Source organism: Lissotriton helveticus, chromosome 11 (genome assembly GCF_964261635.1).
Source record: "Lissotriton helveticus chromosome 11, aLisHel1.1, whole genome shotgun sequence".
Lineage (NCBI taxonomy): Eukaryota > Metazoa > Chordata > Amphibia > Caudata > Salamandridae > Lissotriton > Lissotriton helveticus.
Genome location: NC_136072.1, coordinates 452,036,950 through 452,058,368, shown reverse-complemented (window position 1 = coordinate 452,058,368; position 21,419 = coordinate 452,036,950). Strand labels below are relative to the sequence as shown.

The 21,419-nt window shown below is 46.4% G+C and overlaps 2 protein-coding genes across 2 annotated transcripts in view; one reads left to right on the top strand and one right to left on the bottom strand.

Annotated features, from left to right (window-relative positions):
* FARSB (phenylalanyl-tRNA synthetase subunit beta) overlaps positions 1-21,419 on the bottom strand; it is a 308,213-nt gene that overhangs the window by 3,859 nt on the left and 282,935 nt on the right. The window lies entirely within an intron of this gene.
* On the top strand, positions 9,750-19,601 carry LOC144791999 (uncharacterized). The gene is made up of 3 exons (XM_078666865.1): positions 9,750-9,899; positions 10,159-11,068; positions 19,489-19,601. The coding sequence occupies exons 1-3, from the start codon at positions 9,750-9,752 to the stop codon at positions 19,599-19,601; spliced, it is 1,173 nt and encodes a 390-aa protein (XP_078522991.1).

Here is a 21,419-nt window from a genome sequence, read left to right as displayed (position 1 = left end):
TCCGTTAAGCAGGGAGGCAGGGAGGGGGGGGGGGGTTGGGGCTGTTTACATGTTATAGTAGTTCCACGAGCAAGGTCTAACGCTTCACCGGTACGGAGGTACTGCCTGGGTCTGACGCTATGCGGGCGCACCCCGAGACGGGGACCCGAATACCACAATTTACTTTGCAAATCACATAATGCAGGACGCACAAACACGGGCAGCTGAGGAGGGGACGCTGCGAGCCCGGGTAACGCCGCTCAAGCTCATGTCATGGAATGTGCGAGGGCTGGGGGACAAGATCAAAAGGGGGTTGGTGCTGAATGCGGTCAAGAGGTTGGGGCCAGCCTTGGTGCTCCTCCAGGAGACGCATCTTACAGGGTCAGTGACGAAAGCGCTTGACAGAAAGGGATACAAGATGGTGGTGCATTCAGAGTTCTCCACAGGTTCGAGGGGTACGGGCATTCTGTTGAAAAAGTCAGCACAGTTTATTACACTTAGCACCAAGGTGGATGCGCTGGGGTGTTTCGCGGCGCTCCAGGGCCAATGGGAGGGGAGACTCCTGAATGTGGTATCCGTGTACGTCCCTCCAGCACTACACTCGACCATACTTCCAGAGCTGGGCAAATTCCTGTTAGATCTGCCTGAGGGAGACACGATAATAGGGGGAGACTTCAACGCAATACTTGATCCCACTGCAGATAGGGTGCCGGCATTGACACACACGGGCGGTCCCTCTCAGTTGCAGAGGTTCATGACAGCACTGGGACTGATCGACATATGGCGATACTTACACCCTGCTGCGAAACAGTACACTTACCATTCCACGGTGCACAATAGTCTGACACGAATTGACTACTTCATGGCGCTGGGAGGGGGTCTACAAAATATTGACACTGCTGAGATACACCCTAGAGGGATATCTGACCACTCACCAATCACTCTCGAGCTCTCCACGCAGGAACGGAAACGTAAAAGAATATACCCAATACACGCATCATACCTCCGCATTCCTAAGGTTAGTAAGATACTTAAAACGACGACGTCCCACTACTTTAGGGAGAACACTGAGTCAGTGGAGTCAGCGGCTACCCTATGGGAGGCTTACAAGACGGTGTTGCGGGGCCAGGCCATTGCCACTATAGCAGGACACATAAGGGAGAAACATCATGAAAGGTCGGAATTGGAACTGGCACTGCATGCGGCGACGGCGACACACGAGGCAGATCCCACGCCAGAGGCCGCCCAGACAGTCCTACTAAACCAACAAAAGCTTAGGGAACATATTTAGGCTACAAACGTTGTCCCAGATCGCAGACACGGCCCATAGAATATACGACATAGGGGACAAGGCAGGAAGAATGTTGGCATGGCTAGACAAGAGGGGAGGCAGTGCCAGGGGAATCCAGCGTATTCGCGATAAACAGGGGCGGCTTTGCACGTGCCCTGAAGAAATAGTGGAGACATTAGCTGACTACTTTGAAGGGGTATATACGCCAGAATGTGCGGTGACAACAGCAATGGCGAGAGCAGCACTAGAGAATATCCCCATACCCACGCTCTCACCGGAGGAAGGGGCTGAACTAGAGGCGGATATCACGATGGAGGAGATCCAAAGGGCGATCCACGCAGTCAAGCCGGGAAAAGCGACCGGGCCGAATGGTGTCCCGATAGAATGGTTCCAGTCAGCAGCGGATGGGCTAAGTGGACCCCTGCTAGCTATGTATCATGACAGCCGGGAAAAGGCCATACTTCCGGTGGATCAGAGGGTGGCGACTATAGTTGCAATCCCCAAGCCCGGTAAGGAGCCGGAGGAGTGCGGGTCATATCGCCCCATCTCCCTGCTCAACGCCGAGCTTAAGATCTTGGCTAAACTCCTCGCCACTCGGTTGATGGCCTTCCTGCCCCACCTAATACACCCAGACCAGTCGGGCTTTATGCCTCACAGGAATACTGCCCTCAACCTCCGTAGGGTACATAATGTACTGGCTAAGGCTGACACGCTGACGACAAGGCGGTGATCCTGGCGTTGGACGCTAAAATGGCGTTCGATATGGTGGAGTGGGAGTACCTGTTCGAAGTCCTAGAGCGTATGGGTTTCGGCCCGAAATTCGTGGCCTGGATTCGTCTGCTGTATACCGAACCATTAGCACACGTGGTCGCCAACGGCCATATCTCCCGGACGTTCCATTTAGGGCGAGGCACCCGTCAAGGCTGCCCGCTCTCGCCATTGCTTTTTGCAATTGCATTGGAACCCCTAGCATCCCAGATACGATCCACCCCATTGCTGAAGGGGATTGTCTGGACTGAGGGATGGGAAGACCGACTGTCACTGTACGCAGATGACATGTTGGTGTATTTATCGGAACCAGAACGGGGGGTACCGGCACTACTGAAACTTTGTGACGAGCAGGGGAAGGTGTCGGGGTACACTCTGAACTGGAGCAAGTCGGAAATGTATGTACTGCGGGGCCCGTCCCCCGAGCTGGGAGACACGTGCCCTCTCAAAATGGCGGGATCTTCATTCCGATACCTGGGGGTCCATGTTACGAGGGACCCAGCGGAATTCTTCCACAAGAATCTGTCGCCACCACTTGAGCGCCTAAAACAGGATGTTAGATTCTGGGCGGCGCTACCGCTGACACTGTTGGGTAGAGCGGCACTCTACAAGATGATGTCGCTGCCCCGGTTCCTGTACATCCTGGAGAATACTCCATACCCGGTCCACAATAGATATTTCGGGAAGGTGTCCGCTGTGGTTGCTGGTCTACTGTGGAACAACCGCCCGGCAAGGATAGCTCAGGCTAAACTACATAGGGGGTGGTATGATGGAGGGATAGCGCTACCAAACCTGCAACTCTATTATTGGGCCGCCCAATTGAAATCCATAAATCAGTGGCTGCATGTGCCACAGGACGACCCGGCATACCGGGCGGACAGACAGCAGTTGGGTACCAGCACTATCCTAGCCCCACTCTATGACCTGAGGAAGGTGCGTACACTCGTCGGGCCCACGAAGCTCGCGGTGACGCTGTGGCATAAGGCACAGGCGCAACTGGGATGGAAAGGGACAATCACGAGACTGACCCCTCTATGGGACGCGAGGGCCCTGGGTAACCTGAGGAGTAGTAAGGGATTTGCTTCATGGGACAACATAGGTCTGTCCACGGTGGGAGACTTGTGGGACAGGGGTACAGTAATCCCTTTTGACCAACTGCGACAGCAATATGAGATGGGACCCACGGAACAGTATCGATATATACAAGTGAGACATGCTTTGCTAACTGCCATTCCCGGCGGTACGACACTCCCAGAGGCGTCACCCTTGGAGGACAGGCTGCTTACAGACTACATGCAAGAGCGAGCAACCTCCCTCACATACCGTAAACTAGTAAATAACCTGGCGGACCCGACCATAGCGCTAAAAGCCAAATGGGTGGAGGAGGTAGGGGACATGGACGAAGCGGAATGGAATGAGGCGTTGGCGGCACCCAAAGAAGTGGGCATATCGGCGAGATTTCGCCTTGTGCAACTCAAGATCTTGCACAGGGTGTACTATACACGTACGTTGCTCTACACAATCCACAGAACGCAAAACCCATATTGCCTGCGTGGGTGCGGGGAGGAAGGGACGCTGTTCCACACCTTATGGGATTGCTCCCGCATTCAAGAGTTCTGGAGGCAGGTCATGAGGACTATTTCACAAACCTTGGAGGTGTCCCTGACTCCCGAACCTCGTAAATGCCTCCTCAACATATGGGAACCCACTGACCTCACCAGACACGGGCGGCAATGGGCCACATTGGGTATGGTAATAGCCAAGAGGGACATAGCGCAGAAGTGGGGGGCGGAGTCCACCCCGACGCTACCACAATTGTGTGCGAGCATGGACAGGGTCATGCTAGTGGAAAGAACAGTGTACACAGTCAGGGCGTGCCCGCGTAAGTGGAACAAGATATGGCTCCCGTGAAACACATTTAGGGGGGATCTATGTGACCCACTGGAAGAGGAAGACTCACTGACATCAGACGAGGAAGGCGAAGAAGACTCGCCGGAGTAACAGGAAGGGAGTCCGGACACCTACCGCAGGAGGGAGGCTAAATGCAGAGCGGGGAGGAGTGGGGAGGGACACATGGCAGCAGTGGCACAGGGGAGGACACCGACCACGGAGGGTGGGTTCAGAACGGACCGCAGACACTGGGTATGCGTCCAATGATACGCGAGAGATCACTCAGGACCACACAGGGGTGCAGTACACAATGTTAGAAACACTGGGGACCGAAAGTTGTAACTACTAGTTGGTTTGACTGTTCAAAGTTTTAACAGAAAATTAGACCTCTAAGATTCGCGTTGAGATATAGACGCACCCGCAGGGGTGACAGTGAACTGCCGCCGCGCCCCAGGGATGGCGACTAAAAGGCTGTGTATCAAGACGAACAACAAGTATGACAATATGATGGCGGCCGGCCCCGGGGTTGTTGGCCAGAAGCTGTGTAAAGTGATTGTTTGAACAATAAAGGTCTTTGAAAAAAAAAAAAAAATCTCCTTAATAAAATCTTTTGAAATAAAAAAAAAATTTAAATATATATATATATATTTTTTTTTAAGTGATCCTCAAAATGAAACGTCCTTACATGTTGAGGTTTTTCATTCAAAACAGATCATTGCTGTGAAGAAAACTACATTTCTAAGGAACAGATCTTGATCACGTGACTTGCACAGCCTGGGCACACACAAAAGAAACTCGACAAACCTCCGAGATGACCTGAAACTTGAAAGCTTCCCATCCCACCTCATTATGTGTTAGTAAATAGAGCTTTCTGTCATCCGAGGGCTGAGCAAGAATGTCACGCCTGATTACACGCCGCATTACCAGTAACCCGAGCTGCATTCCTTATCTGTGCAGGCCTTTCAAGGAGTCTCATGTATACTGTACAAACCGCAGCAAAGGCCGTCCCAGAGGAAGTCTGTAATCACTCCCCACTTCAAAACAAACACTCGGCCCTTTCCCCTTCTTTGTTTGGAGAGTGATTTTACAGTAGCGAACACAGGGCACTTTGTAAACACACCACGCTTTTCCTTTGGGGTGTCCCACCTCTACAAGGGTTCGCTTTAAAATAACAACCTATAACTTTCCCTCCTCGCTGAAGATAAAACTGCGCGCGAGGACGTGCCCTCAAATTCGAACATGTCTGCACCCTGGCAATGCTACTTTATTTAACCGAAGTTCCTGCGAGTTGGAACACACAAAAAACTAAGATTCGCCAAAGCAGACGGTCACTGAACCTCAGAATGCAACCGAAAAGGAGGCATTTAATGCACGGTCGATGAATCTTTAGAGGCCTCTCCAAACCTTCAATCATTTCAGCATGTCGCCTTCTCTGGATATCTAGACTGTTAACACACATCTAGGTTTTGTAAAACAGAATCATATTTTCAATCGTGTAAATTAGTATTTTAAAACATATCAGGGGAGTCATATCATACCAATTCATAGGCATACTTTCTGGGAGTTATAGTTTTGTATCAATCACGAAATACATTTTTTTTTAAAACACCATATAAAAAAATACAACAATGCACACTATGAATCATGTTTGCTGTTGGGTGGAGTTTAGATATTGGGGTGTTCGCCAATTCCTTCTGTGGCCTGTTGGCGTTCTACATTCTCGGGCCAGACTAAAGTCTCCGACTATGAGATTACCTGAAGGAAGGACACCATAGAAAGAATGGTAGGAGATAGGCTGCCTTCCAATGGTACATGTCAGTGGAGGTGACGTGATTTATTAGATGACTGTTTTTCCTCCCATGGTGTTTTTGGGTTGGGGTGGGAGGCCGATCTAACCCCTAAATTATAATCCATGCAAGTTGAATGAGTTTTGTCATGGGTCACACTTCAAGGAGCTCCTCCGGATGGAGGGGGATGTCTTATGGCCCTCTACCTAGCTCCGATCAGTTATGATATTGTCATGCAGCCAATAAGTCATCCTACTGATATAAGCGGTTGGGTACCACTCCCCACTGTGCAGCATTTACGAGTCGTCGTCTTCTTTCCTGGGGGGGTACAGCTCTTTGCTTGGGTCTATGTGGCTAACAATGGATTCTTACTTCCCGGTTAACCACTATGCATCCTCTATTTACATTATGTGAACAAAATCTTGATAGGAGTATGGTCTGCCAGGCTCGCCTAGTCACCCCATTCCATCTCAAGTTCTACCTGGTTGGGTTTTTAATTAATTACTTATTGACCGAGCACCTGCACCGCATGCCTAAGAAGGTTTTTTCCAAATGTGGCTAGCATTTCCATACCACACCCTTTTTGCTTGGGAAGTAGTTTCACGTGTTCATTGCCATCTCTCTGAAAATGTCCTCCCTGCTTTACATAGGCAGGGATTCACAGGTACTGAGTACCAGCACTTCTTTCATTTCAAAAGAAGAGCATCTGCGCTTCAAGCAGAAGATGCAATACTTTTACCAGGAGAGTACCAAGACTGCTGAAAAAGAGTTTCTGCACTTTCATATTTCCACCTCAAGCCCCATGATGACTGGCATCTCTTTGAATAAAGATGTTTTGCCACACTCATGCAGCTAAAATCCCTACCTTACAGAAATAAAGTGCAGACCTGCAGAGATTTAACAGTGTATGTAAGTAATATGCTTATAGAGCGCACCAATGCTGAGGCGTCTTGGCGCTATAGCAGGACACTGAATTAGCATCAGGAGGAGTGTCTCAGCAGTACATGTGGAGCTCTCAAGTGATCTTACCATGAGAGGTTCCTCTTCGTCCAATATTCTGCATTTCAGTGCACAGGTAAAGGCAGATTCGGTTCCACTCAGGTAGGACAGAATGACAAGGCACCAGATCAAGTTTCAATCTGAGTACAGATTTTTTATTTTCTTTAGAAGCAGCAAGAGGGTCACACGGTAAATTCTAAACTAATCCCAAGGCATTCATGGATCCCTCGAGCATTACATCGCACCACAGTCACAGTTTGCCTGCATTACACTGCATTCCCATGATGAGGTACAGTTAAAAGGTAGAGTGTCATGCCATCCTTGACAAGTTCTTCTCACCTACCACCCTCATCACCAGATAGGACATTGCTACTGGCCATATAAGCTCGGTTGAAGGCACCTTTGTTGAGAGGGTAGTAGTAAATCTACAAAATATAGCCCTGACATAATACTAGTTGCCATGAAGTAGACCGTCTATACAACAGACACTGAAACGAAGAAATAAAACTGCCCGACAGAATAAGTGCTTGGCAAACGTGTGCAGTGATGCTCATAGTTTCCTTACACAACTCTTGAAATAATAGTGCAGCGAATCAATTTTCATGGCTGTTTGAAGTGTCTTTCATTATCGTACCAGACAAGGTGGAGTCAACAAGTTTCAATTAAAACACTAAGAAAGCATTCGCAGGGATTGACGTCATCCAAAAGGAAAGCAGAGTGGAAACAGTACTCCACAAACTGATGAAGGATTTGACATTTGGGGAACTCTGCAGTTGAAAACAACTGCAGATATAGGGTGGTAAACTCAAATAACAACATGTTTTTGCAAGGCGCATGTTCACACCTTACGGCATCTTAGCACTGAATAACAGGTGTTAATTGTGGCCCACCTCAATGATACTCACTCTACCGACCTCAGAACAGTGAAAGACTGAGTGGGCCCATAAAGATCTGAACCTTTGTGCAAGAGGTTAAACCCTGGGGTGGAGGAGTTATTCCTCTGAGCCACCAGGCTGGAACATTCACAGGATGGAAGATCACTGGCAGGAAAAATGTCTCAAACCTAAGAGATCCAAGATGCACATGGATCTGCACAGAAAAGCAGACTGTGGAAATATCAGGGCCTGGTTTGAGAAATGTATTTATTTTTTATTATTTAAATTTACAGAATGTAGCTGTGACCTGAAACGTATCCTGGTGCTTGACGAGCAGTAGGCCAAATCGGCCACACTCAAAAGGATAGACACCCACTCTTTAACAAGCCATGGCTTTAAAGCCTTCCTCAAGGCCAGTAGATCAGTGGCAGCTCTCAGTGAGTGAGGGGAGTGTTCCGCTGCCTCGCAGCCAGCACTGACAAGGTACAGCCTCCTGCCCTGGATCTCTGAAACTTGGGAGACCACTACAAAGTTGGCCTTTGATGATCGCAGAGATGTGTTGCCCGTTCCAGCATGGCCACTATTGGGAATGCACTGTTCTAAATATAAACATGCGACCTTGGTGTCCTTAGAACTCAACAGTGAATGTTTCGCACTGAATAAATTGAAGACAAGGAGCTGGGTCAGCCGAAACGTTCTCAACAACCAAGGGTGGTGAATTTTCCTGTGGAGACCTCGTTCTGCCTGAAACTGTTCTACAAACTACTTAGTTTTCTGACAAAACAGAACTATGTTGGAGGAGAGCTTGGCATCCACAGAAGATGTATTTCTTTGTGGAGTGATCTTGAATTGAGACTGTATAGGGTCCTAACTTCTCAAACCAGGAGGCTAGTTCGAGATGGGATGAGGATTCTTATAATATGGTCCATGTGAATAAAGTCCGGGAACATTCTGACCCATACACTGTGAGCCATTTATAATTTGCACAGAAGCTTGCTATGAAGAACCATATAAGGATTATAGTTAACAAAGTCTTTGGAAAAGCATGTTAGATTAGTGGTAACAACATTATCTGAGCAAAATGAGAAGCAACAACCATTGTCGGCCTGATACCGACTCAACAGTCAAGGATTTGTTAAACACAAAGGCTCCCAATTTTGGCAGTGACATTAAAGTATATGTGTTTTCTGGAACATAATAGTTGCTGTGAAAAAGGAAACACTGGGTGTGACATACCAAGGAAATTCAGTCCATAATATCAATGTCTTCTCAAAGTATCTCATTCTAACAGCAGCAACGTTTAATCTGACAGTGCAAAGGGCCATACTGCACAAGCTACATCTACATGAGGATTCTTTACAGGCTAATGGGGTTGCCAAGAGTTCATTTAATTAAAGCTTTTGTGGTATTTGCTTAGTAACCTTTAGTGGTATCTTTCGGGATCAGGCAGTAGGGCCATTTCGGTGACACTGGGGTTAATTTTATGGCAAGACCGGAGGCTCCTATTATGCTTACTTATCTTGCATTTTAATAAACAGCAGCCAAGATAAGTGTAAAACTACAGTTCCCAGAGGGCCAGGCGACAACTGGGCCATGGGAACGAGAAAAAACGAGATAACAGTAACCAATCAGAGTACACCTAATAGATAAGAGTCCACACTGACTGCGCAGCTTCCTCTTTTCTTGCTGCTCGCAGTCAGATAAGTGTTCTCTTATCTATGCTCGCTATATTTTATATTAATTTATGCATATTTGTGTTTACAGCTTAATATTTCTGCTCCTGTGTTCACGCGCTGTTGCGTTGCTCTGCTAGCGCTTTGTGCGCTTCCTTTTATTTACAGTTGTTCCGCTTCCTCACGCTTGTTTACTCCCCCGTCCCCGCCCCCTCAGTGGTCTCTCCCGCTCCGCGGTCTTCGCGCTTGTTCGCGAACGTTCTCACCGCTTGGAGCTCGCCTGCCTCACCGGCGCCGGAGCCCGTTTTTATTTCTTCCCGCTTCCCTCGTTGCTTCCTCGGCCGCTCTCACTCGCTCTCACAGAGCCGGCTGCTCGACTGCCTCCAGCCCAGTTTCCTCGCTCATTTCTGCCCGCCCCTGCCCTTCCCCTGTTCACGCCCCCTGTACTTTCTCAGGCATTAACCCTTCCCTAACCCTGCTGGCTGCAATGGAACATGAGAGCTCTTCTGAGGAAAACTCCTCTTCTGTGGATAATGGGTCTCTCAAGCAGGACCTTCACAGGTTTATTAACACCTCAGTTGAACAGGCAATGGAAGTGTCTATGAAAAGACTATCAAAAAATATGGAAAATTCCATGGTCAGCATGTTGTCCAAGGTTTTGGCCCATTCTGCGGGGGATAGCAGAAAACGCAAGGTGGATCACTCTGCTTCTGTGCATAAGTCAAAAAAGTCAGCTATGGTTAGCGAGTCTCCCTCGCTTATGGACGAGGACTCAGTGCCTCACAGGCCTCCTACTAAGGAGGGGTTTGTCGGTTCCGAAGGAAAAAAGAAGCAAAAATCTAAGCACACAGAGTCCCCTATAAAGAAATTAATGATTTCCACCATCTTGGACACAGATGATGATATGCCTGATGCTGACGACCTATTTGATATCTTTGACGTCACTGACCCCCCCCCCCCCTAAACTTCCCAAATGTGATTCTTTTAACTTCGAACCTGTTTTTGACTCGGAGGGTCTCCCTATGTTTGACCCGTCCTCCATTCGTCATCCAAATTCGACTGAATGGCTACCCTCTCACCATGTTGGAGAATATATTTCCGCCCGCCTTCGTCTCCCTCTTGAGGCGACTGTGCGTTCCAGGTTGAAGTCTGAATGTCCCAAACCAGCCCTTCCAGATAAGATCACCCTTGTTCCTACCATCGATCAACCTCTCCTTACCTTCTTCTCTAAATTTGGCAAGGACCCTCGTCGTGGGGTAGACAAGGCATGGCCCACTTGTCAAGACAAGTTATTGGACATTGTGGGTCCCTTAGCCCGCATCTTCGACATGGCAGAGTCTGCCCGTCTTGATGGTTCAGATCTTTCAGCCGAAGACATTTCCATGTGGGTGCAACGTGCTTTTTGCCTTCTGGGCAACGCCAATGCTGCCATTACCCACGAAAGACGTAAGGGCCTTTTGATCAAATTGGATCCCAAACTGGCCAACCTTGCTCCTATGGACCCCGGCTCTAAGGCGAATGGTCTTCTCTTTGGGGAGAATTTGGTGCGCGACATCAGTCGGTTTGTCTCTACCTTCGCTTCCCTTGACAAGGCTCAGCAATCTATCAAAAAGACTTTTGCTCCTCGGGTTTTTGGCCGGGCCGGACGAGGCAGGGGTCGCTCTTCCGGCCGTCCCTACAATCAAGGCTCCAAGAATTCTTACGACAACACCCAAGAATACAAGCCGCGCTTCTACCCACAACGAGGCCGTGGTTTCCGCGGCCGAGGACGTCAAGGTTATCGCAACTCCAACTCCAATCAACCAGGTAAGCCCGTCTTCTTTCCCTCCTGTAGGGGGTCGATTGAAACTGTTTCTACCAAAATGGCAATCCATAAGTGCAGACCCGTGGGTCCTTTCCACGGTTCAAGGCTATCTTATAGAATTTTACTCTCCTCCTGTCCAGATCTTTTTCCCTCCGCCTCCCGTGTTCTCTCTGCACATGGCAAATCTCATTTCCACCGAGATAAGCTCTCTCTTACAAAAACAAGCCATTCAAATTTTTCCTCACGACTCTACAGGCTTTTTAAGCTCCATTTTTCTGGTTCAAAAGAAGAACAAGAAGTTACGCACTGTCATAAACCTAAAATGGTTCTACCACTTTGTGGTGTATCGTCATTTCAAAATGGAGACGATCCTTCATCTGAGGGACACCCTTCGCCCCCGCGATTGGATGGTTCGTTTGGATCTCCAAGACGCCTATCTCACAGTTCCAATTCACCAGTCTCACTGGAAGTTTCTCCAATTCCAATGGTCCGGTATGACCTACTGTTTCACATCTCTTCCTTTTGGTCTCTCCTCGGCACCATGGTGCTTCACGAAACTACTGAAGCCCGTGGTCGCTTTTCTTCGCTCTCTTGGTATCCGGCTCATAATCTACTTGGACGATATCCTTCTTCTGAATTCGGACAAGCAGGGTCTTCTTTCAGATCTTCAGACCACTCAGAGTCTTCTTTTGGACTTAGGTTTTCTGGTAAACCTCGAGAAATCCTCTCTGGTCCCTTCTCAGAACATGGAATTTCTGGGCTTCCTAGTGGATTCGGTGGCGGCGTCTTTACGCCTTCCCCTTTCCAAAATTTCCAAAATCAAAGCGGAAATCGCCTCGGTGTTACATCTTTCTGTCATCTCGCTCAGGTCTCTGGCCCGGATTGTCGGTCTTCTTTCTTCTTCTATTCAGGCGATATTTCCGGGCCCTCTGCACTACCGGGCCCTTCAGCGCTTGAAGATCAGACACCTTCGCCAAGGCCTCGCTTACTCAGACGTCATCGCTCTAGACCAAGAGTCCCGCACAGAATTGCAATGGTGGATAGACCATTTAGATGCGTGGAACGGGCGCACTATCTTCGCCACATCCCCAGATCTTGTGTTGGAATCCGATGCCAGTCTATCGGGCTGGGGCGCCCGATGTGGTCCAATCTCGACTGGAGGAGCATGGTCAAGAGAGGAGTCCAGACTGCACATAAATTGTTTAGAGATGCTTGCTGGCTCCTTTGCAATCAAAAGTCTTTCCAAAGACAGGATCCGCTGTTCCATACTCTTACGCATGGACAATGTTTCTGCGGTTCGTTACATAAATCATCTCGGCGGCACAAAGTCCAAACCCCTGGCGGACTTAGCCAGAAGTCTGTGGGAATATTGTCTAGCCCATCATCTCTCCTTGACAGCGGAGTACCTTCCGGGCAACCTCAATTCAGTGGCCGATTGGCACTCGCGGTTCCTGCGCGACTCCAGCGACTGGAGGCTTTGTCCCTCCGTCTTTCATTCTCTTTCAACTTTATGGGGTCCCTTTTCTATCGATCTCTTTGCTTCTCGCCTCAATTCTCAATTGCCCCAGTTTTACAGCTGGAGACCAGACCCCTTGGCTCTTGCCACGGATGCCTTCCTCCAAGTTTGGTCTCGTCAACTCCATTATGCCTTTCCTCCTTTCCTCATGATCAACAGAGTGCTGGCGCAGATTCGTCGCCAGGAATCCTCGCTGGTACTGGTGGTTCCTTTCTGGCAATCCCAAATTTGGTTCCCTGTTCTTCTGGAGTTGGCGATGGATTTTCCTGTACTTCTGCCATCCTTCGACGATCTTCTTCTCAACCCTCTCGGCGAGCGTCACAGCTTGATCCTGGACCACTCTCTCACTCTGTCGGCCTGGAAAGTTTCCGGCCTCCCCCTTCTAACATCCTCATTTCACAAGAGGCTGCTCACTTTATCAACCAGGCCTGGGCCCCGGGCACTTCCAAAGCCTACAAATCCGCCTGGTCTCTTTGGGCAAGCTGGTGTCTGGAAAGGTCTCTCGATCCCTTTTCAACCTCTTTAAGTTCTGTTATCAACTTCTTAGCTTCTCAGGCCAGTGCTGGGAAGGCCTATCGAACCATTAACCTCTATCGTTCTGCTATCTCCCTTCATCATACCCACATTGATGACAAGCCCGTTGGGGCTCATCCTCTGATTTGTCGCCTCCTCAAGGGCGTTCGATGCTCCAAACCACCGTTGGCTAAGTATACTTTTTTGTGGGATGTTTCTGTTGTACTTAAATTGTTCTTGAATTGGCCCTCTAATTCTGCTTTGTCTCTCAAAATGTTGTCAGCCAAACTTACAATGTTGCTTTGCTTGGTGTCTATCAAAAGAGTTTCTGACGTCCGAGCCTTGGATGTTTCTTCTCGCCTTTTTTCCCCTACAGGTGTGCTGTTCCAGATTCGCAGACGCACAAAGACTAACTTAGACTCTGTTTTTTATCCCTATTTTCCCGATCAACCCCAACTTTGTGTGGGACAGTGTTTAAAAATGTATGAACAAAAGACCGCTGATCTCAGAACGCCCTCTTGTTCCCAACTTCTCATTTCCTTTCGTAAACCTCACCTTCCTGTTTCCTCCCCTACCCTGGCCAGGTGGGTTCGCTGGGTTATGTCCCTTGCCGGTATTGATGTCTCTGTTTTCGGAGCACATTCGGCTCGGGGAGCCATGGCTTCTAAAGCCTTTTGGTCTGGCTCCCGTTTAGAGGACATACTGAGATCAGCAGATTGGTCCAATGACAGTATTTTCCGCATGTTTTATTGTAAGCCTATTCATTCTGTTGCTTCTGATGTTATTAATTTGCTTTGAACAAGCATAATAGGAGCCTCCGGTCTTGCCATAAAATGTAGATTTTCCTAGTTATTATGACGGAAAGTCTTAATTTTATTAAAGACACGGAGGCGAGTATTATCCCGCCGCTACACTACTAACATGTGTTCTCCCTCCCTGCAGCGAATCCGGCCTTGCCACCTGCTTCATAGAAGATCTTCTCTCCAGCGGCTCCGTTCATCTCCTGCTTGGATGTCTCCTCTGGTTCTTCCATCCCCTTCGGATCCTTTTCCTGGACTTTGGCGATGGATTCCTCTGATTAAGGACTTCTGCTCCTGGACTTTGGCGTTCTTTCTGGTTATGGCTATTTTTCCTTTATTCTCTATTGTTATCTGACTGTCTCTCAGCGAAAAGAGGAAGCTGCGCAGTCAGTGTGGACTCTTATCTATTAGGTGTACTCTGATTGGTTACTGTTATCTCGTTTTTTCTCGTTCCCATGGCCCAGTTGTCGCCTGGCCCTCTGGGAACTGTAGTTTTACACTTATCTTGGCTGCTGTTTATTAAAATGCAAGATAAGTAAGCATAATACTCGCCTCCGTGTCTTTAATAAAATTAAGACTTTCCGTCATAATAACTAGGAAAATCTACATTCTTGGACCAATCATCCACCGTCGCACCTGATCTTTAACACATTTTCAGGCCCAGTGGCCATCAAAGGGCTTGTCATCCTCACCCTGCTCCTCAGTGCAAACACCCTTCACAGTGTCTTTCTCATTCCTTTTCCAAGGGAGAGTACAGTAATATTGTAGGCCTAGAGAAGGGTAAGTTTAAGTGTGCTTACTCACAGCAGTAATTTACTGGAACATTGGAAGTCTGTGCGCAGAAGGGTAACTGAGAAGCCGCCATAATGCTGCAGGGAGGGGCTATCTTCAGCACAGCATGCGGCTTCTGCTTTTCTGGTACGTTCATCTCAATAAGTCAGACTGACTGCGGACGCACTCTTTCAAAATGTTAAACTTTTTTTTAAATTCCTGTCCTAACTCAATGTATTTTTTTATTTAAAGTTTTGCCCTCGTTCAAAGGCGTTACCATGCGACATTTATATTATTTTAATAGTCGTTATAGAACACACAACATTTGCAGACCAATCACATCCAAGTAGAAAAAGAAAAGTGGGCAACCAATTTAATATGTACCGCCACCTACTGGAAGCACAAGAGGCGTTGACATTTCAGGTTTTGATATAAATTATTATATTTATTTGAGAGGTTCTGATATAGCGCTGCTTTACCTTGAAGAGTGGCAACAGCGCTTTACACCAAAGAGTTCATAAAGAGGAGAAAAACGTGTACTTCGAGCAACAACAATAGTTATATGAAAGCAAACGCCCAGCTCTGTCCGCACCAACGTGGCTTTGACAAAGCCGTTAATAAGTTTAATATTTTAACGTCTCTTTCCGTCATGCTATTTTAGCGATACAAAAGCGTGAATGAAATCCTTTTTGACGGTCTTTTTAATGCGTGGCAATTAGATCCGTAAACCTAAAAAACGGTCTTGGTTTTAAATAAACGACAGCGTTGTGATAACAGAAAATGTAGCTTGTATGAGCCCTGGAAATGTGGAAAGAAATGTGAATCCACGCCATGTGGCTCGCCACCCCTGTTCAATCGAGAGCCGCCATTTGAGCACATGGTCAAATGTGCAGAAGCGGCGGCGACTCCTTCCAGAGTTCATAAATGTAAATAGCTAATTGCAGGGTGTGCTGTAATATAAAAGAATACATTACACCTAGTTTCCTCTTCTCGGACCAGCGCACGGAAAATTCAGCCCACACGTGCAACGTGAAAATGTCCTTTTAGGCGTTTAGCTGCTGCGCGCGGATGACTACCACGGCCAGCACAATGGAAGTGCAAGTCTTATTGAGTGCCTGTAATTGGACGGCTAATTTCAAACTTAAGTGTCAAGAGATCTTGCAATTTCCGAGTTCCGGTGAATGCATACCGCGGGGATTTCACTTTTCAGATTTGTAAAAGCGCTTACTTTTCACTTCATGAGAAATATTTACGGTATCTAAGAGTCCTTAAACCTAATCCGGTGAGCTCCTTGGCTCGCTTCCCACATCAAACGAAAGAAAAGCCCTTACAAACGTTTTACAGATCAGCAGGCCTTGGAAGTGCACAGGTGCTAATCTGGGCACACCTGCAGATATGTCATTCAGCCCCGACAAAGCAACTGGGGGGAGGGCCAGAGAGGGATGGAAAGGGGTGGGGGACAAGACACTTTGTTGTCACCCTTGGCGTGAGAAGAGTGTCTCTCTAAATTCTGGCTACTGCCAGTGAATCATATCAGATGCTTCCAACAGTACCAACAAGTTAAACAAGACACAAACCATGTCTGCTAAGTTTATACAAACAGTAAATTAACTCCAGCCTTTCGCCCAGGGCGCTCTTGTGTGGGGTTCAAGTAAAGAGGTGACAGGTAAAGATTTCTATGCAGTCAGATCTGGCAGGATGCAAGTCTCTGCACCTCAGGGAACGGGATTCAAGTGTTTGGGTTTATTTTCCTTGCATGTCTGCCTCTGCATTGAGTATCATGTGTCCCCCCCCCTTACTGGAGTCATTTAAGGTGCCAGGTGCCTTATTCACAAACATGGCTCTCTGTCCCATCAACCGCTTCATGACGGGGTGCTCTTGCAGGCGATAGGGTCTCATGGATACATATCTATTTCCTTCCGCGCCACAAAAAGGGACAATCCACCATCTAGGTTTTATCAACAAGCATCACAAGCTAAAACAAAGCAAATTTTCATGTCATATGCATTTGGGGGCACGGTCAATATGCTGGTCACCATATACGTTTCACCTAGTAAGGCTAATCAGTTCTATTACATTCGAATAATGAATGTATACTTAAGTGCACAGTAATAAGAGAGTAATGAACTGGGCTACGAGAAGAAAGGTGTTGTTTGGCAAGAATGTCTCGTAATAGGATGGAGCGGGATAGAAATAAAATTTAATATGCACCACATACACCAGAGTACAGATTGCGTGAGTAGAACACACTAAGACGTGTAAAGCAGGGGTACAGAGGACCTTGTAGGACGGGGAGTGGAATCTCGTCTGCTGTTTTAGTAGCCCATCCCAACTTATGCAAGTATATATCAATTAAGGAGTGCAGCATTCCTCTCTGTTGTAGTTCTGGATTTGGAATAACATTTACCCAATTCCATGGCTACAGGACATCTGCTTCGTCCACTGACCTCCCCAACACTAGACTCTCAGCCTCTGAGTTAATTAAAAATGTTCGGCGGTAAGCTTGCAGGTGGTTTGTGCCTGCCATTTTAGTGTGATAGCGCACTCAGCCAATAGAAAAGCCAGATTCATAAAAACGGCAGCCATCTTGTTTGTCTTACTGCCCTAAGGAGCCCGAGCGCATATTCTTTCCTGGTATTGAGGCCATAATACTGCGCTACTGTTGAAGGAATGTCTCGAATGTCATGCCAGTGTTGTGCTAGTGAGGAACATCAGAGATGCATGGATATTGGCAATGCTTATCAGTATATTAGCTGATCCGAGCCAGACACACTGCTGTGGAGATGTACCAGGAGAAGGAAAGTGTGCTGGTGCAATCATAACATTGAAGTCTGCCTTCAGCTCTCTGTGCCTTCTGGATTGCAATGCTGTCCCACCTCGACCATTAAACTCACCCTACACCAAACCTTGCAACAGCTCAAAATAACACAGTCTTCAAAATTTGCTGCAGGGTACCTAACACTTTAGCGCCTGGTAAATATATGGGACAAATAATGTGACATCATATTTACCAAGGGCTTTGGTTCCTCAAGTTGCAATCTATTGTCATTATCCCTCAAAGAAGAGAGGAACTCAAAGAAGACATCATTCATGAACTGCCATACTCTTCCCTACAAACTCCCTTCCATTATCAACTCAGAGGAATACTTGGTGACACAACTTGAAGGGTCACCTATAATCTGATTTAACATGTTTTTATACCATTTGTCATGTGTTTAAATGTGTTAAACTAAATGTGCTAACAGACAGAATGCCTGACTTAAGATAATCCCAGATAAAACTGAGATCCTAACTGTGAAGATGATATAAAAAAAAATAAAGGTGTGGTAGGGGAGTTCAGAAACCCTAGCACACCTTATTATTGCTCAAGGGTACAAACAAGATGTAATTTACCACGGTGTAAATGGACAAAGCGAGGGGACAGATTGACTAGCTACACTTTTACCAATGTTGCGGTTTATATTTTTATTTTACGGCCATGAACCAACAACCCCTTACTCATTTTCCCATCAACACATTTGGAGTAAGGAATCATACTTTACCCACCACTTCTACTTGTTCAACTGCGGTGCCTCCAACTCAAGCAGGACAAAGGTGGGAAAACATGGCGCGCTGGCAACTTGTGCCCATCCTATGCAATGTTTAAGTGACCTATTCTACTCAGTCCTGGTTCCATATGGTGCTTGGACGGCATGGCAATGTGATATGGAGTGCGGAAGGGACAGAGATCCATATGCAAGAATTTACAAGGAGAAATAACATTCTACATTGTTCAACTACAGATAAGCGTCAGCTTTATTAGTTTTTATCTTAATTGGGAACAGCAGTCATTCAGAGATGAAACGTTACTGTACAACAGCAGAAATGTACAGAGGGTTCTCCGAGTGTAATGGCAACAAAGAAACCAACAGGAATAATATTTGAGTAGAATTGAGTGTGTTGTAGGGATTAACAAAGTATATATAACCACGGTGTACTATATTATTCCAAGACCACACAGTTGCCTTCTTATGAACGTGGAACTGTCTATTAGCCACATAATTAATTCTCTTTTAGCCTAACCCTTCGACAGGCAGTCTTGAATTATTTTTTTCATGTACAAACTTAAGGCATACCTGGTCACCCAATGCAACAAGCAATTTATAAAATGTAGTTTGGCTTCTTGCTTTCACACTCCTATATCATAACTGCACCGCAATAGCTTGAAAAGGAATCCACGTTTTATTTTTTGCAGCAACCAGCATTTAATGCCAAAATAAAATGCTTAACAGGGCAAGCAGTCTTTTCTCTCACCCTCATTATCAGGTACTGCCTTTGTGTAAGGACTGCAAGGTCCCAGGGACACAGCAAGGGTACTAGAGTTGTACTAGACACTCCTAAACCAGCAAGGAAAATGAGCCGTTATTCCCTTGGGCGGATAAAAAATAAATATATATATATATATATATATATCAAATTAAAAGACCCAACATTTGGAAAGCCTCCACGCTGCGCGAGGCTTTCCAAATTTTGGGTCTTTTCATTTGGAATATATATATATATATATAACTTCAGAAAGGCTCTGTTTTTGCTGATTGTAGCGTTATACGATTGTCAACATTAACATTATAATGGCCGAATTAATCACCACCAGAGGGGAGAGACATACATAGCCATACATATAATAATGTGTGAGTAAAGAGAGCTCATTATACCAACTGCTGGGATTCTATTTAAAACTTTTAAGTCAAAAGCACTAAATGTTTTGAACTGGAACCACAGGTACCAGAATGCCAAGTGCCCTGTTTTGGTTAAATTTTAAAAAAATGGTTTGTTTTGACAGGAAGTCATGTGACCTTTTTCAAAAAAATAAGTATGTCGGGTAATATGCGAAAATTCAACCGTGACCAAGGTCTCATGGAGATCGAAACGCGTTGGTTTGAAACTGTGGATTGACCCATAGAATGAATTACAAGGATTATAAGAATTAAAAAAGCAGGGAAAACCTTTTCGTCAGTGCACTCCGTGTGTCTTTTTCAAGCGGGAGGATTCATGTGGATATATATATATATATATATATAAGCATTGGGCTTGGTATGATTTTCATCCCCGCCCCCGCCCAGAAGACACCAGAATGATGAAGGTTGAAACGGTTCAGGGGACTGGAGGAGATGGCTTATTCCTGGGGCAGCAGGTTGCCAGGATCCCTTACCAACACAGCGCTATTCCACCCTTCGCAGCATCAGCCAGGCAAGATTCCAAGACATTGCATCCTGGGACTGGTAGTTGCGCTGCACATAGCGACTAGCCAAGGACATCTGCGATAGGATGTAACCTGTATGGGTGGAGCAGCGCTCAACTAATCAGGTGGAGCATGACATTACATCAGTGAGCATTGCCGCCACCCGACTAACATTCACCCGTGGCGCTGATGAAGGCTATGAGAAGCCGAAATGCATTCGCCCAATGGCGGGTGATGTGGATTATCCTTACCTGTTGCAAATGGAATAAGTGTTGTTTCCACTGGTTCCTCTGGTGTGGCCTCTTCACTTTCGCCGATGGAGGAGGTGTTTGGTTATATATATATATATATACATATACACATATATACATATACATATATACATATACATATATATATATATATATATATATATATATATACACAGATACTTTCTGTCTCTCCCGAACGGCAACACAGAAACAACGGACCACCAGGCAGTGTGGATTTTCGCAGGTAGGTTAATTATCCCTCCTTCTCGCTCAGCATGACGCGTTTCGGGTAATGAGTACCCTATATATATATATATAGATTATCCTTGTTCGCCCCAAGATCTGGACGCCGGCGCTCTTTTTTCAGGCGCGGTGCATTGTCCTCCGGCAGAGCCACGCCAGTAAGCATAAATCAGTTTCTCCTCAGCAATAAAGGTCGCACAAGCTCAGGGTTGAGATTTTGATGGCGGTTTATTTAGCGCAAGATTCTTTCTGCCATGCCCAACGCGTTTCGGTCCTCCTACTTGGGCTGAGGCGAAACTGATATTATCAACAGAAGAGGCTCGATTTTCGCTGCAATGGTGCAGTGCTCTTTACTGCGGTGCGATTCTCCTTCGGCTGAGCCCAGCTGATATTTATCAACAAACAAAATCCCTCCTTCGCAGAAAGGACACTCGGAGCGCACTCACCGGAAGGTTTTCTCAGCCTTTATTAATACCGAAATCACAACAATCATAAAGACGGGTTAATCCACAGCCTTAAACCAACGCATTTCGGTCTCCATGAGACCTTGGTCATGGTTAGATCGCCAATAGTTTTCCCGGCAAACTTATTTGAAAATAAATCACATGACTTTCTAGTGCACCATGAGTAAACTACAAAAGGGTATTCTGGCCCTTGTAGTTTTATCTAAGAAATCTGTGAATAGACATTTTGGACAAGTCCAGTTTATGATCTCAGTTAATCCAATTGCTATAAACCATTAACGTTAATGTTATACCCCTCTAGTGGGGTTTACTGCGTCCGGTAATTTTAAATATTACAATTTGATGAGATCAAAGTTGTCGAGTTGAGTAGTTACTTTGTGCAACTTGACCAAAGTTTATGATTTTTGTGATTTTGGATTAATAAAGGCTGAGAAAGTGCGCTCCGAGTGTCCTTTCTGCGAAGGAGGGATTTTGTTTGTTGATATATATATATACACATACATACATACATACACATATATATCCGAGGAACATGCCGGTAAAAAAATTAATGTGGTATCTGTATCGAAAATAT